The sequence below is a fragment of the Triticum aestivum genome, chromosome 5A, assembly GCF_018294505.1.
Source record: "Triticum aestivum cultivar Chinese Spring chromosome 5A, IWGSC CS RefSeq v2.1, whole genome shotgun sequence".
NCBI lineage: Eukaryota > Viridiplantae > Streptophyta > Magnoliopsida > Poales > Poaceae > Triticum > Triticum aestivum.
In genome coordinates, this window is record NC_057806.1 from 660,466,796 (window position 1) to 660,478,517 (window position 11,722).

The window sequence follows — 11,722 nt, forward strand, 5'->3', positions numbered from 1 at the left end:
TATATGGGTGGAGGGAGAACGTCGGTGGAGCTACGAGGGCCCCACGAGGCAGGGGGGCGCGCCCAGGGGGGAGGGCGCGCCCCCCACCCTCGTGAGCACCTCCCGTATCTTCTAACGTGGGGTCCAAGTTCATCAGGTGGGTTTCCTTCCAAAAATAACTTCTCCAGTTGATTTCGTTCCGTTTTGACTCCGTCTGATATTCCTTTTCCTCGAAACACTGAAATAGGCATAAAACAGCAAATCTGGGCTGGGCCTCCGGTTAATAGGCTAGTCCCAAAAGTAATATAAAAGTGGATAAGAAAGCCCAATATTGCCTAAAACAGTAGATAAAGTAGCATGGAGCAATCAAAAATTATAGATACGTTGGAGACGTATCAGGCACCCTAGAACACAACAACAAACATTGTATTTGGCATGTGCGGTGCCCCCCTCCACCATAATCCACCTCGGTCATATCGTTGCAGCGCTTAGGCGAAGCCCTGCGCCGGTAGCTTCATCATCATCGTTATCACGTCGTCATGCTGATGACGCTCTCCCTTGACACTCAGCTGGATCAAGAGTTTGTGGGACATCACCGAGCTGAACTTGTGCAGATCGCGGAGGTGCTGTACTTTCGGTACTAGGACCGGTCGGATCGTGATGATGTACGACTACATCAACCGCGTTGTCATAACGCTTCCGCTTACAGTCTACGAGGGCACGTGGACAACACTCTCCCACTCGTTGCTATGCACAACATAGATCTTGCGTGTGCGTAGGATTTTTTTTGAAATTACTGCGTTCCCCAACATCTGGTACATTACATAAGCCGAGGACAGGCTTGTTGATAGATCATTATGACATTACTCATCATACCTCTAGGGTTTAGACCACAACATATGATCTCGAGGTAGATCAACTCTGTAATCATATACATCGAATACAATCAAAAGCAGCATGTAGGGTATTATCTCTTTGAGAGAGCCCGAAGTTGGGTAAAAGCACCGTGTCCCTCGTCTCCTGTTACCCATCGATCCTAAGACACACAGCTTGGGACTCCCTACCCAAGATCTGCCAGTTTTGACACCAACAGCTGGCACCCGGGAATAATATATGTGGATACTACGTTTGCGAGTTTATTCACCACTCGACCTCTGAGCGGGGAAGATCTTCACAACAATTTGAAGTACGTAAACAAGGAATTGGCGGGATTCTTTGTTGAGCACGTCATACCTACAGACGGAGAATACCATTGGGAACTGCAATGCTATTTTGGTAGATGTTAGGGATCGTAAAAGATGTTATATTGTATATATGCATTCTCGTGTACTATAGCATCGAATAGATATACAAAAACTTGTTGCTCGACCAAGCACGGAGAGAGAGAGGTCACTTCTCTCTATATATGTTCATGACGATGTTGTGTAGTGGTTCCTTCGTTGCTATATGAAGTAGCTAGCATCGAGTTGAGTGAAAAACATATATAAAATAAAAATGATAACCCTAAATATAAAAGAATTGAATGGTAAACACAAAAAGAAAAGGTGGAAACACAAAATGGAACCCGTAAACCCTCCAAAACCCTAAACCCCTCCTTAAAAAACAAAAACCCCAGCGCCTAGCAGGTGCTGACGCGTGGCTGCCTTTTAGTCCCGGTTGGTGTTACCAATCGGGACTAAAGGTCCTCCTGGCTGGGCGCCCACAGCGGCCACGTGGGGCTCCTTTAGCCCTCTGGAACGAGGACTGATGCCCTATTTTCTACTAGTGTTGCAAGGTACATTTGCTATGCCCTAGAGTTTCTATGAATATGGTTACTTAATATACACTGGAAACCACTATATTAATTTGTTTAGTGTGTATATGATTTAGGAATATCTACCAAGACATTCAACAATATTAATAGATATATGAACACATGCATAGATATGCAAATATATGTGTATACAATATATACTTTATGCATTATTAGAAAATTAATTTGAACAATTGATTTCAATACGAAAAATATTGTTTGTTACATCATACAATTTAAATTTTGCAGAATTACTTTTTTTGAAATGATATACATTACAACTATATAACAATGAATATGTTAACTATTATTTGGAAACATTGTTATGTGGATAAATAATACTCCCTCCATAAAATAATGCATGCCACTTTTTAGGACCTGTGCAAAACAAACAAACTTACATTTTGGTACGGAGGGAAATTATACTAATTAAAATTGTAATATCATACACTTAGTTTAAATATGTATAGAAGTTCAGTATGAAAAAAGATTCGTTATAAAGCATTCATGGTTTTATACAATTTTTTGTACCAGTATCAATATAGGTAAAAAAGACTTTGTTTCTGCACGCAAACATAAACTTACATTTGCGATTTTTGTAAGAGTGGTTGTTTGTATTTTTCTAAATCTTCCAACTCTGTTTCTTTTTGCGCTCGTGTACGTACTTGTGGTGAGCTATGTGTGACTTTATCTCAATCATGCACATGGGTACATTGTAGTGGGGTCACTTGGCCTTTAGATGAGCTCATAGAAGTCTTGCCTGCCTCGTTGAACATTGTCTCCGCCCTGCAGAGAGACTATTGTTAACATAGGCATTTGGGAGACACACAACCAGTCGTGTACCTTTTAAAAGAGGCACACATTGCATCAAAAACAAAATGATTTATCAATCAATCCATAACTCAAAAGAACCTTATTCATGATGGGATAACTCAAAAGAACCTTATTCATGATGGGATAACTCAAAAATAACTCGAAAGAGTTGCACACTGACATTGGCTTATCTTCAATCAATTACTTAAAAGAGGCACACTCACATTCAGGAAGATAGACAATCAATCCATAAGAGTAATGAAAGATATTTGATTAGCAAATTAATGATAGATTAATTCATTTATGGGAATAAAGGAGTAATTGTGTAACCATTTAATTTAATTGTTTGAACTTGGAGCCATCACAGAATGTTGGACTTAGAACCTAATCCACTATAAATCAAATTCATCTCATCCTCTAATTATTCATCTATCCATACACAGACAAGCACTCTAACTGTCTAATCAACACCGTCCATCAAATCAGGATGGTAAATAATCTATTGATTCCATCCGAGTCATCAAGACCAACAAGCCAGTCTTGCACGTGAGGATGATTCATTTTCGTACCGCTGAATCTTGAACAGTCTCCACTTATACTCGCTGCTTAGTGCTACCTCTTGAGCACTGCGTTGGTTTTTCCCTTGAAGAGGAAAGGGGGATGCACCAAAGTAGCGTAAGTATTTCCCTCAGTTTTTGAGAACCAAGGTATCAATCCAGTAGGAGACTACACGCAAGTCGCCTCGTACCTACACAAACAAATAAGAACCTTGCAACCAACGCGATAAAGGGGTTGTCAATCGCTTCACGGCCACTTGCAAAAGTGAGATCTGATAGAGATAATAAGATAAATATTTTTGGTATTTTTTATGATAAAGATTGAAAGTAAAAATTGCAAAGTAAAATAGATTGGAAACTTATATGATGGAGAATAGACCCAGGGGCCATAGGTTTCACTAGTGGCTTCTCTCAAGATAGCATAAGTAATACGGTGGGTGAACAAATTACTGTCGAGCAATTGATAGAAAAGTGCATAATTATGAGAATATCTAGGCATGATCATGTATATAGGTATCACGTCCGCGACAAGTAGACCGAAATGATCCTGCATCTACTACTATTACTCCACACATCAACCGCTATCCAGCATGCATCTAGAGTATTAAGTTCATAAGAACAGAGTAACGCATTAGGCAAGATGACATGATATAGAGGGATAAACTCAAGCAATATGATATAAACCCCATCTTTTTATCCTCAATGGCAACAATACAATACGTGTCGTTTCCCCTGCTGTCACTGGGATCGAGCAACGCAAGATTGAACCCAAAGCTAAGCACTTCTCCCATTGCAAGAAAGATCAATCTAGTAGGCTAAACCAAACTGATAATTCGAAGAGACTTGCAAAGATAACAAATCATACATAAAAGAATTCAAAGGAGATTCAAATATTGTTCATAGATAATCTTGATCATAAACCCACAATTCATCGGATCTCGACAAACACACCGCAAAAAGAATTACATCGAATAGATCTCCAAGAAAGTCGAAGAGAACTTTGTATTGAGATCCAAAGAGAGAGAAGAAGTCATCTAGCTAATAACTATGGAACCGAAGGTCTATGGTAAACTACTCACACATCATTGGAGAGGCTATGGTGTTGATGTAGAAGCCCTCCATGATGGATTCCCCCTCCGGCGGAGCGCCCGGAAAGGCCCCAAGATGGGATCTCACAGGTACAGAAGGTTGCGGCGGTGGAAATAGGGTTTCGTGGTGCTCCTGAATGTTTACGGGGTATATGGATATATATAGGAGGAAGAAGTAGGTCGGTGGAGCTGCAAGGGCCCCACGAGGGTGGGGGTGCGCCTCCCTGCCTCGTGGCCTCCTCACTTCTTTCTTGACGTCCACTCCAAGTCCCCTGGATCACGTTTATTCCAAAAATAACTCTCCATAAGGTTTCATTCCGTTTGGATTCCGTTTGATATTCCTTTTCTGCGAAACACTGAAATAGGCAAAAAAACAACAATTTGCACTAGGCCTTTGGTTAATAGGTTAGTCCCAAAAATAATATAAAAGTGCTTAGTAAAGCCCATTAAACATCCAAAATAGATAATATAATAGCATGGAACAATAAAAAATTATAGATACATTGGAGACATATGAAGCATCCCCTAGCTTAATTCATGTTCGTCCTCGAGTAGGTAAATGATAAAAACAGAATTTTTGATGTGGAATGCTACCTAGAATAATTTTCAATGTAATTTCCTTTATTATGGCATGAATGTTCAGATCCGAAAGATTCAAGATAAAAGTTTAATATTGACATAAAAATAATAATACTTCAAGCATACTAACAAAGCAATCATGTCTTCTCAAAATAACATGGCCAAAGAAAGTTATCCCTACAAAATCATATAGTCTAGCTATGCTCTATCTTCATCACACGAAGTATTTAAATCATGCACAACCCTGGTGACAAGCCAAGCAATTGTTTCATACTTTTGATGTTCTCAAACTTTTTCAATCTTCACGCAATACATGAGCGTGAGCCATGGACATAGCACTATTTTTCTATTTTAGTCGGTTTTTTATTAAAACGCGAATATTGTTTTGACACTGCAAACATGTTTTCAAATTTTAAAAGAAAGTTTGAAATTTTCAAACATTTTTAAAAATCCTGAACAAATTCTGAAATCTCCAAGCAAATTTTGAAAATCTCAAACATTTTCGAAACTTCAAAATTTCCCGAAGAAATATTGAAAATCATAAACAAGTTTGGAATTTTCATTAATTATGTAGTTGCTAATTCTCTTTCTCAATGCATAATTACAAGTTTGGAACTTGGAGAGAAGCTCGATTGGTCAGCGTTGACTAACCGACATGTCGCTTGGTTTGTTGCCACATCGACCCACGGGACCCACCAAGTTAGCCGGTGATGAGTACATATGTAGAAAAAACCCTGAAACCCGGTGTCGGCTCATTTGCACGCCCTCTGTTCTTCCCCGCACAGAGCTCTGGGAGGGGGCGATATAGAGCCGATCGGTAGTATGCGCGTGATAGCTTGTGGTCATTCTTTCCTGAAATTGGACAATAGAGGTGGTCAACGTGGTGGAGAGGAAGGCTGGGCTAGAATAAGTTGATAAATTGCCTACCGGATACAAGGAATTGAACTTGGACCAAGGCGGAGCTCATCTCGTCGGAGATGGAGAAGAAGGGTGCAGAGCAGGAATCAGAGGCTCGACTAATCCTCGATGTGTCTAAGTACCTGTGTTTTTGAGGCTTGTGCGTGCGTGCGTACTTTGCTTCTTGGGGGTATTTGTACCCCCTTCTTCCACCTCTTGACCTAATCTTTCTCAAGCTTTTCCCCACCTTTGCCAAACCCTAAAAGCTCGAGATCTCCGCTGCCTCCACCCATACACTCTGACACTTTGGGCATTGGAGGAGATTCACCCGATCTACATTCTTACCAAACCAACTTATGCTCCACCGACTCGTTCATCTTCACCAACTTGTTATTTTTTTAGCTTGGGCTCCTAGATGATTAGAGGCACATCCGGAAGCTTCCTTGATTGTGATGTGCTCTAGAGACGTATGTAAGGTGTGGTGGTCGCCTTCAAAACCAACCTCGAGTGATTCGAGGCTCATTCATTGGGGATACTTGGGAAGTATACGTGAGATTTTGGTGGCGTTCCACAAGCTTTGGCTTCGACACCGCTGCTACTTGTTGAGCTTGCGTTGTTTTTTCCTTGAAGAGGAAAGGGTGACGTAGCACAGTAGAGATAAGTATTTACCTTAGTTAAAAACAAGGGTATCAATCCGGTAGGAGAAACGCGCAAGTCCCCAATAGATGCACTTGCACAAACAATCAAACACTTGCACCCAACGCGATAAAGGGATCGTCAATCCCTTCACGGTCACTTGCAAAGGTGAGATCTGATAGAGATAGATAATACTAAACAAAAGATAAAATATTTTTGGGTTTTTTGGTTTATAGATCTGAAAATAAAAGATTGCAAAATAGTAGATCGGAAACTAGTATGATGGAAAATAGACCAGGGGCCATAGGTTTCACTAGAGGCTTCTCTCTTGAAGGAAAATAATATGGTGGGTGAACAAATTACGGTCGAGCAATTGATAGAAAAGCGCAAAGTTATGATGATATCCAAGGCAATGATTATGCAATATAGGCATCATGTCTGTGTCAAGTAGACCGACTCCTGCCTGCATCTACTACTATTACTCCACATATCAACCGCTATCCAGCATGCATCTAGAGTATTAAGTTCATAAAGAACGGAGTAACGCCTTACGTAAGATGACAAGATGTAGAGAATAAACTCAAGCAATATGATGAAAACCCCATCTTTTTATCCTTGATGACAACAATTCAATATGTGCCTCGCTACCCCTACTTTGTCACTAGGTGAAATCACGCAAGATTGAACCCAAAGCTGAGCACCTCTCCCATTGCAAGAAAAAACAATCTAGTTGGCCAAACCAAACCGATAATTCGAAGAGAAATACAAAGATAACAATTCATGCATATAAGAATTCAGAGAAGATTCAAATAATATGCATAGATAAGCTGATCATAAATCCACAATTCATCGGATCTCGACAAACACAACGCAATATAAGATTACATCGAATAGATCTCCAAGAACATAGAGGAGAATAAGGTATTGAAAATCAAAGAGAGAGAAGAAGTCATCTAGCTACTAGCTATGGACCCGTAGGTCTGAGGTAAAATACTCACGCTTCATCGAAAGGGCAATAGAGTTGATGTAGATGCCCTCCGTGATCGAATCGCCCTCCGGCAGGATGCCGAAAAAGGCCCCAAGATGGGATCTCACCGGAACAGAAGGTTGCGGCAGGTGAAAAAGTATTTTCGTGGATGCTTCTGAGGGTTTTGAAATATTTTTGAATATATAGGAGGAAGAGCTAGGTCAGGGGGTCACCGAGGGGCCCACAAGGTAGGGGGGCCCCTAGGGCGCACCCTCCACCCTTGCCACCACCTCATGGCTCTTCTGACTTGTACTCCAGTCCCCTGGGCGTCTTCTGGTCCAAGAAAAATCATCGTGAACTTTTATCCGTTTAGTATTCCTTTTCTGTGAATTTCAAAAACAAGGAAAAAGCAGAAACTGACAATGGGCTCTAGGTTAATAAGTTAGTCCCAAAAATAATATAAAATAACATATTATATTATTTTATTAATAGGTTAACTGCGCTCATTATGGTGGTTGTGCTTGCTAAGTAGTAGTGGGTCAGGCTGAAACTGTACTCACTATGTGTCTGATGGATCGCGTCGAGACGCCTGTTATGCGTCTGTTTAGTTTGATAGGTAAATTAATTCAAGGGTGGCTCCCCCTACCGCTAAGCCTGTTTACCCAGCCAGTCGTTCAGAACAAAATATGTACGTGCGCGCATGTCGACCTACTTTATGTAATGGCCTGCCGTACTTTTGTAATGCAGTATGGTTTGTTTGTTATCCTTGGTCACAACAGTTTTCAAATTGTCCAGATTTTTATATCAGACGATCTTCTTTAACTTATTGTAAACCCGCTTGCAGGGCGGTAGTTATTTTAGCTTCACATTGTTCATTAAAAAAATGTTGTTACTAAATAGCGGAACCCAATTAATTTTGCAGGTACACGATTGCACCGTCGTTCTAGTCCATCCAGGTCGTGGACACGCGGCAATGCTTGCACTGATCTCTGCCCCACTTTTCAGTCATACACGACCGAAGGCACGCGGCGCTGCTCGCCTTTCACCCACGCCCCACGTTGCAACCCTGTCATCCACCCGTAGCTCGCTCCACACAACACAACCCCCCACTCAACCAGCCGCCGGCGAGAAATTTACTAGCCGATCCATCTGGCGGCGAATCCTCCCATCCAGGTGGCGGCGGCGCCACACTGGAGTCACAACACCATGGTATTCCCCCCTCTTTTCCAGATGGGATTATTCAGATCTATTCCCTGCATTTTGCTAGATTTCACATTCAAGTGGATCTAATCGCTGCCCCGCGCCCTGTCGTCCGCAGGACGAACACAGCTCTGAGTCCGGCAGCTGCGGAGCAGACGCGGATGGATCTGGCAGTGGGCAACTGGATGCAGCTCATCCGGTGCCCGCGCAAGGCCCATATGGCTCCTCATCTAGCGCCGGGGAGAGAGAGCCACCTCCGCCAACTTCACGCATATCGGTCAAGCACGCGGTGAGCGTAATCAAGACTTTTGATGAATACAAGAGATGGCTAGTAGAGCAAATTGGGTTTGGAGGGATGCTGAAGCTGCCGGACATCCAGAAACTAAATCTGAAGTGTGGCGCGTGGATAATGAGCAGAGTCAGCGTCAGTCGCAGGGAGATTAAGCTTAGGGATAATAAGGTTATCAAGTTCTACGCCGAGGATCTTTACAAGGTGTTTGGGATCCCATGTGGCCATCGTAATGTGAAAGGCAGAGATGCGAACATCAACCCTAAGGCAGTTCATTTCATAAAGGCAAATTTGCAGATGAACAAAACAGGCGTCCACAGCTTGCGGGCAGCCGAAGATTTTCTTCTGCGGGACATCAATGAGAATTCAAGCAAGCTAGAGAAAGATTGTTTCCAGATTGCCTTCGTCATTTTTGTCATGGGACATGTGCTAGTGCCTACAACCAAGCATAACTACACTACTATCGATTTCTGGGGGGCAATAGCAAACACCAAGTCGATAGATCAATTCAATTGGTGTGAGTATGTTCTCCAGCATCTGCTAGCTGCAGTGAAGAAGGTCAAGAGAGATATGATGGCCAATAGTTTGTCCACTAATCTAACCGGTTGCCATTTGTTCTTCCAGGCAAGTTAACTTTTTGATCACAGCTGTCAGTATTGTTTGCAAGACCACATTACCTTTTCCATTCAGCAAGAATGACATGCATTCCCGTATTATTGCAGATTTTTTGCTGGACAATCTTGATCTGGGCATCTTTAACAAGGCACACAACGTGCTCCCCAGGATAAGCGACTTCGACCCTGAATCGTTTAGCCGAATGCTGACCATGGCTCTCGATCCTGTCAAAGGATCTAATTCCTACTTGCATGCTAATGTAGCACACCCCCCTTTTTACTATTTGTGACCTTTATCTGTATTTTTTCTTGTTGCATCATGTGAATTTTCCTGTGTCTGCCAATGCAATACAGTTTAATGCTCGTACTCATGCTGGGTCTCCCCCTTACGTTTTCTTTCTTTGTGCTAGATAACAGATGCTTCGACCGTTTGCTACACACGACAGAAGTACCAGTCTCAGGCCCCGACGTCATCGATACTCAAGAGGCAGCCTAGGCTCTCCGGCACGCCACCGGCTGCTCAGCAGCGGAACAACACTCCCCCAACAGCCATTGGTGCAGTTCCTGGTCCACTAGAATTTGCTAAATACCTCCGGGAGAAGTACCCACACCTTGTATGTGTGATGTTCATGTTTCAGTAAGATTGTCTCCCACAACACTCTTTTTTCTGCTATTCTTACCTAAATTTACCCACCCACCCGCGCCGCTTGCCCCATGCAGGTAACTGATGAGATCACCATGGTATTAAAACAGCACAACTCTAGGGCCATTATGCACTTGACGAAAGCTAGCAACTCCATCCAGCAGGCTCTGTTAGAAGCGAAAAATGGGTTGCAGATGGATACGTACAAGTTATCAGATAAAGTAATCAATTCACCCGCCACACGATGTGTGTGTTGTCGCGCGAGGGGTTTTAATGATTATCCTGCAGCAGGTAAGCCATTAGCGCAGTTTTTTCAAACATATGTGAGGCATCTTTTTTGCCTGTGTAGTCACCAAATTAATGAGCTAGCTACATATCCCCTTTTACAGCATCCGCTAATTCCAAGGCAGTACGGTTTAACACGCGGGTGGCACATAGGATACATGGTCAAAGGCTTGAATTGTCTGATAATGAAGGTCTGACTATCTTCACCACCTCATGATCAGTTTCTTGCTTGTTTTCCCCATGCCAAAGGCCAATAGGCATGGTTCAATTTTTTCATCATTTTTTTCTTGTTTTGCAGCTACATCACCTGGTCCCAACCCGAAACGCCCCCACAACACGAGGGGTTTTAATGATTGTCCTGCATCAGGTAAGCCCTTAGTGCAGTATTTTTTCAAACAAAAGTGAGGCATCTTTTTCCCCTCTGTACTCACCAGATTACTGAGCTAGGTAAATATCCCCTTTTGCAGCATCCGCTAATTCCAAGTCAGTATGCTTTAGCACGCCGGTTGCACAAAGGATACATGGGCAAAGGCTTGAATTGTCTGATGACGAAGGTCTGACTATCTTAACCACCTCATGCTCAGTTTCTTGATTTTTTTCCCATGCCTAAGGCCCATAGGCATGGTTCCTGTTTTCATCATTTTTTCTCGTTTTCGCAGCTACGTCACCTGGTCTCAAACGGAAACGTCCCCACAACGTCGACGATTGCACATCTGTCAGCAAGAAGTCCTCATCAGGAGCATCGGGCGGTCTATTCAATTTTTTCAAGACTAACCTAATGGCAATAGCTCAACTCTATGCGGATCTCCCAGCCAACACACCCGCTACTGTATTCGGCCAATGTTGCACCAACTTACAGAAGCGGAAGTATGTATTCCAGCATGGTTTTGCAACTGATCCATGGGGAAAGGGAGTTGTGCAACACCCCCGCATGGTCCAACCACAGACCTCCTTGCTGCCCATTTATCGAAGCTGCCTGAACAAGATTTTCAGAGGTGAACGTCTTGGCGACCCTCGCCGTACATCTCCAACCATTTTTATTAACTGTTTTTTGTGTTGCATGCTGTTACAGTGTTCGCCCTTTTTTTCGAGCATAAGCTGATATATCATTGTTTGTTGCCTATCTTGGTAACATCATCAGGAACTACATTATCCACGCCAGCCCTAGGATTATACGCATCTCTGTGTTGGCTATGAGTCAGCAGTTAGTTGGCACGCGGGGTCTCCACCACGAGCTCATGTCTATCATCATGCGAAGGTATACACAGTCAGATCAGGAAGCCAATTCCGAATGCCCATACATGAAATGGAGGCACAACATGGAACCCGACTTCGCGGTAAATCACCCCCCCCCCCTTTCGTGTGGTGTCAATTTGTTTAGTT

The 11,722-nt window shown here is 42.8% G+C and overlaps 1 protein-coding gene across 11 annotated transcripts in view; it reads left to right on the forward strand.

Annotated features, from left to right (window-relative positions):
- Positions 1 to 8,295: 8,295 nt before the first annotated feature.
- Positions 8,296 to 11,722, forward strand: part of LOC123105744 (uncharacterized) — an 11,111-nt gene continuing 7,684 nt past the window's right edge. For 6 of the 11 annotated variants that reach the window (XM_044527873.1, XM_044527872.1, XM_044527870.1 and 3 more), the window contains exons 1-3: positions 10,807 to 10,893; positions 10,999 to 11,334; positions 11,481 to 11,676. In XM_044527873.1, coding sequence (XP_044383808.1) covers positions 11,240 to 11,334; positions 11,481 to 11,676 — 291 coding nt within the window. In that variant the 5' untranslated portion in view covers positions 10,807 to 10,893; positions 10,999 to 11,239. Of the gene's footprint in view, positions 8,518 to 8,626; positions 9,422 to 9,519; positions 10,049 to 10,131; positions 10,346 to 10,443; positions 10,531 to 10,637; positions 10,707 to 10,806; positions 10,894 to 10,998; positions 11,335 to 11,480; positions 11,677 to 11,722 lie in introns of those variants that run through there. The other 5 variants (XM_044527867.1, XM_044527865.1, XM_044527866.1 and 2 more) reach the window with 3 other exon arrangements.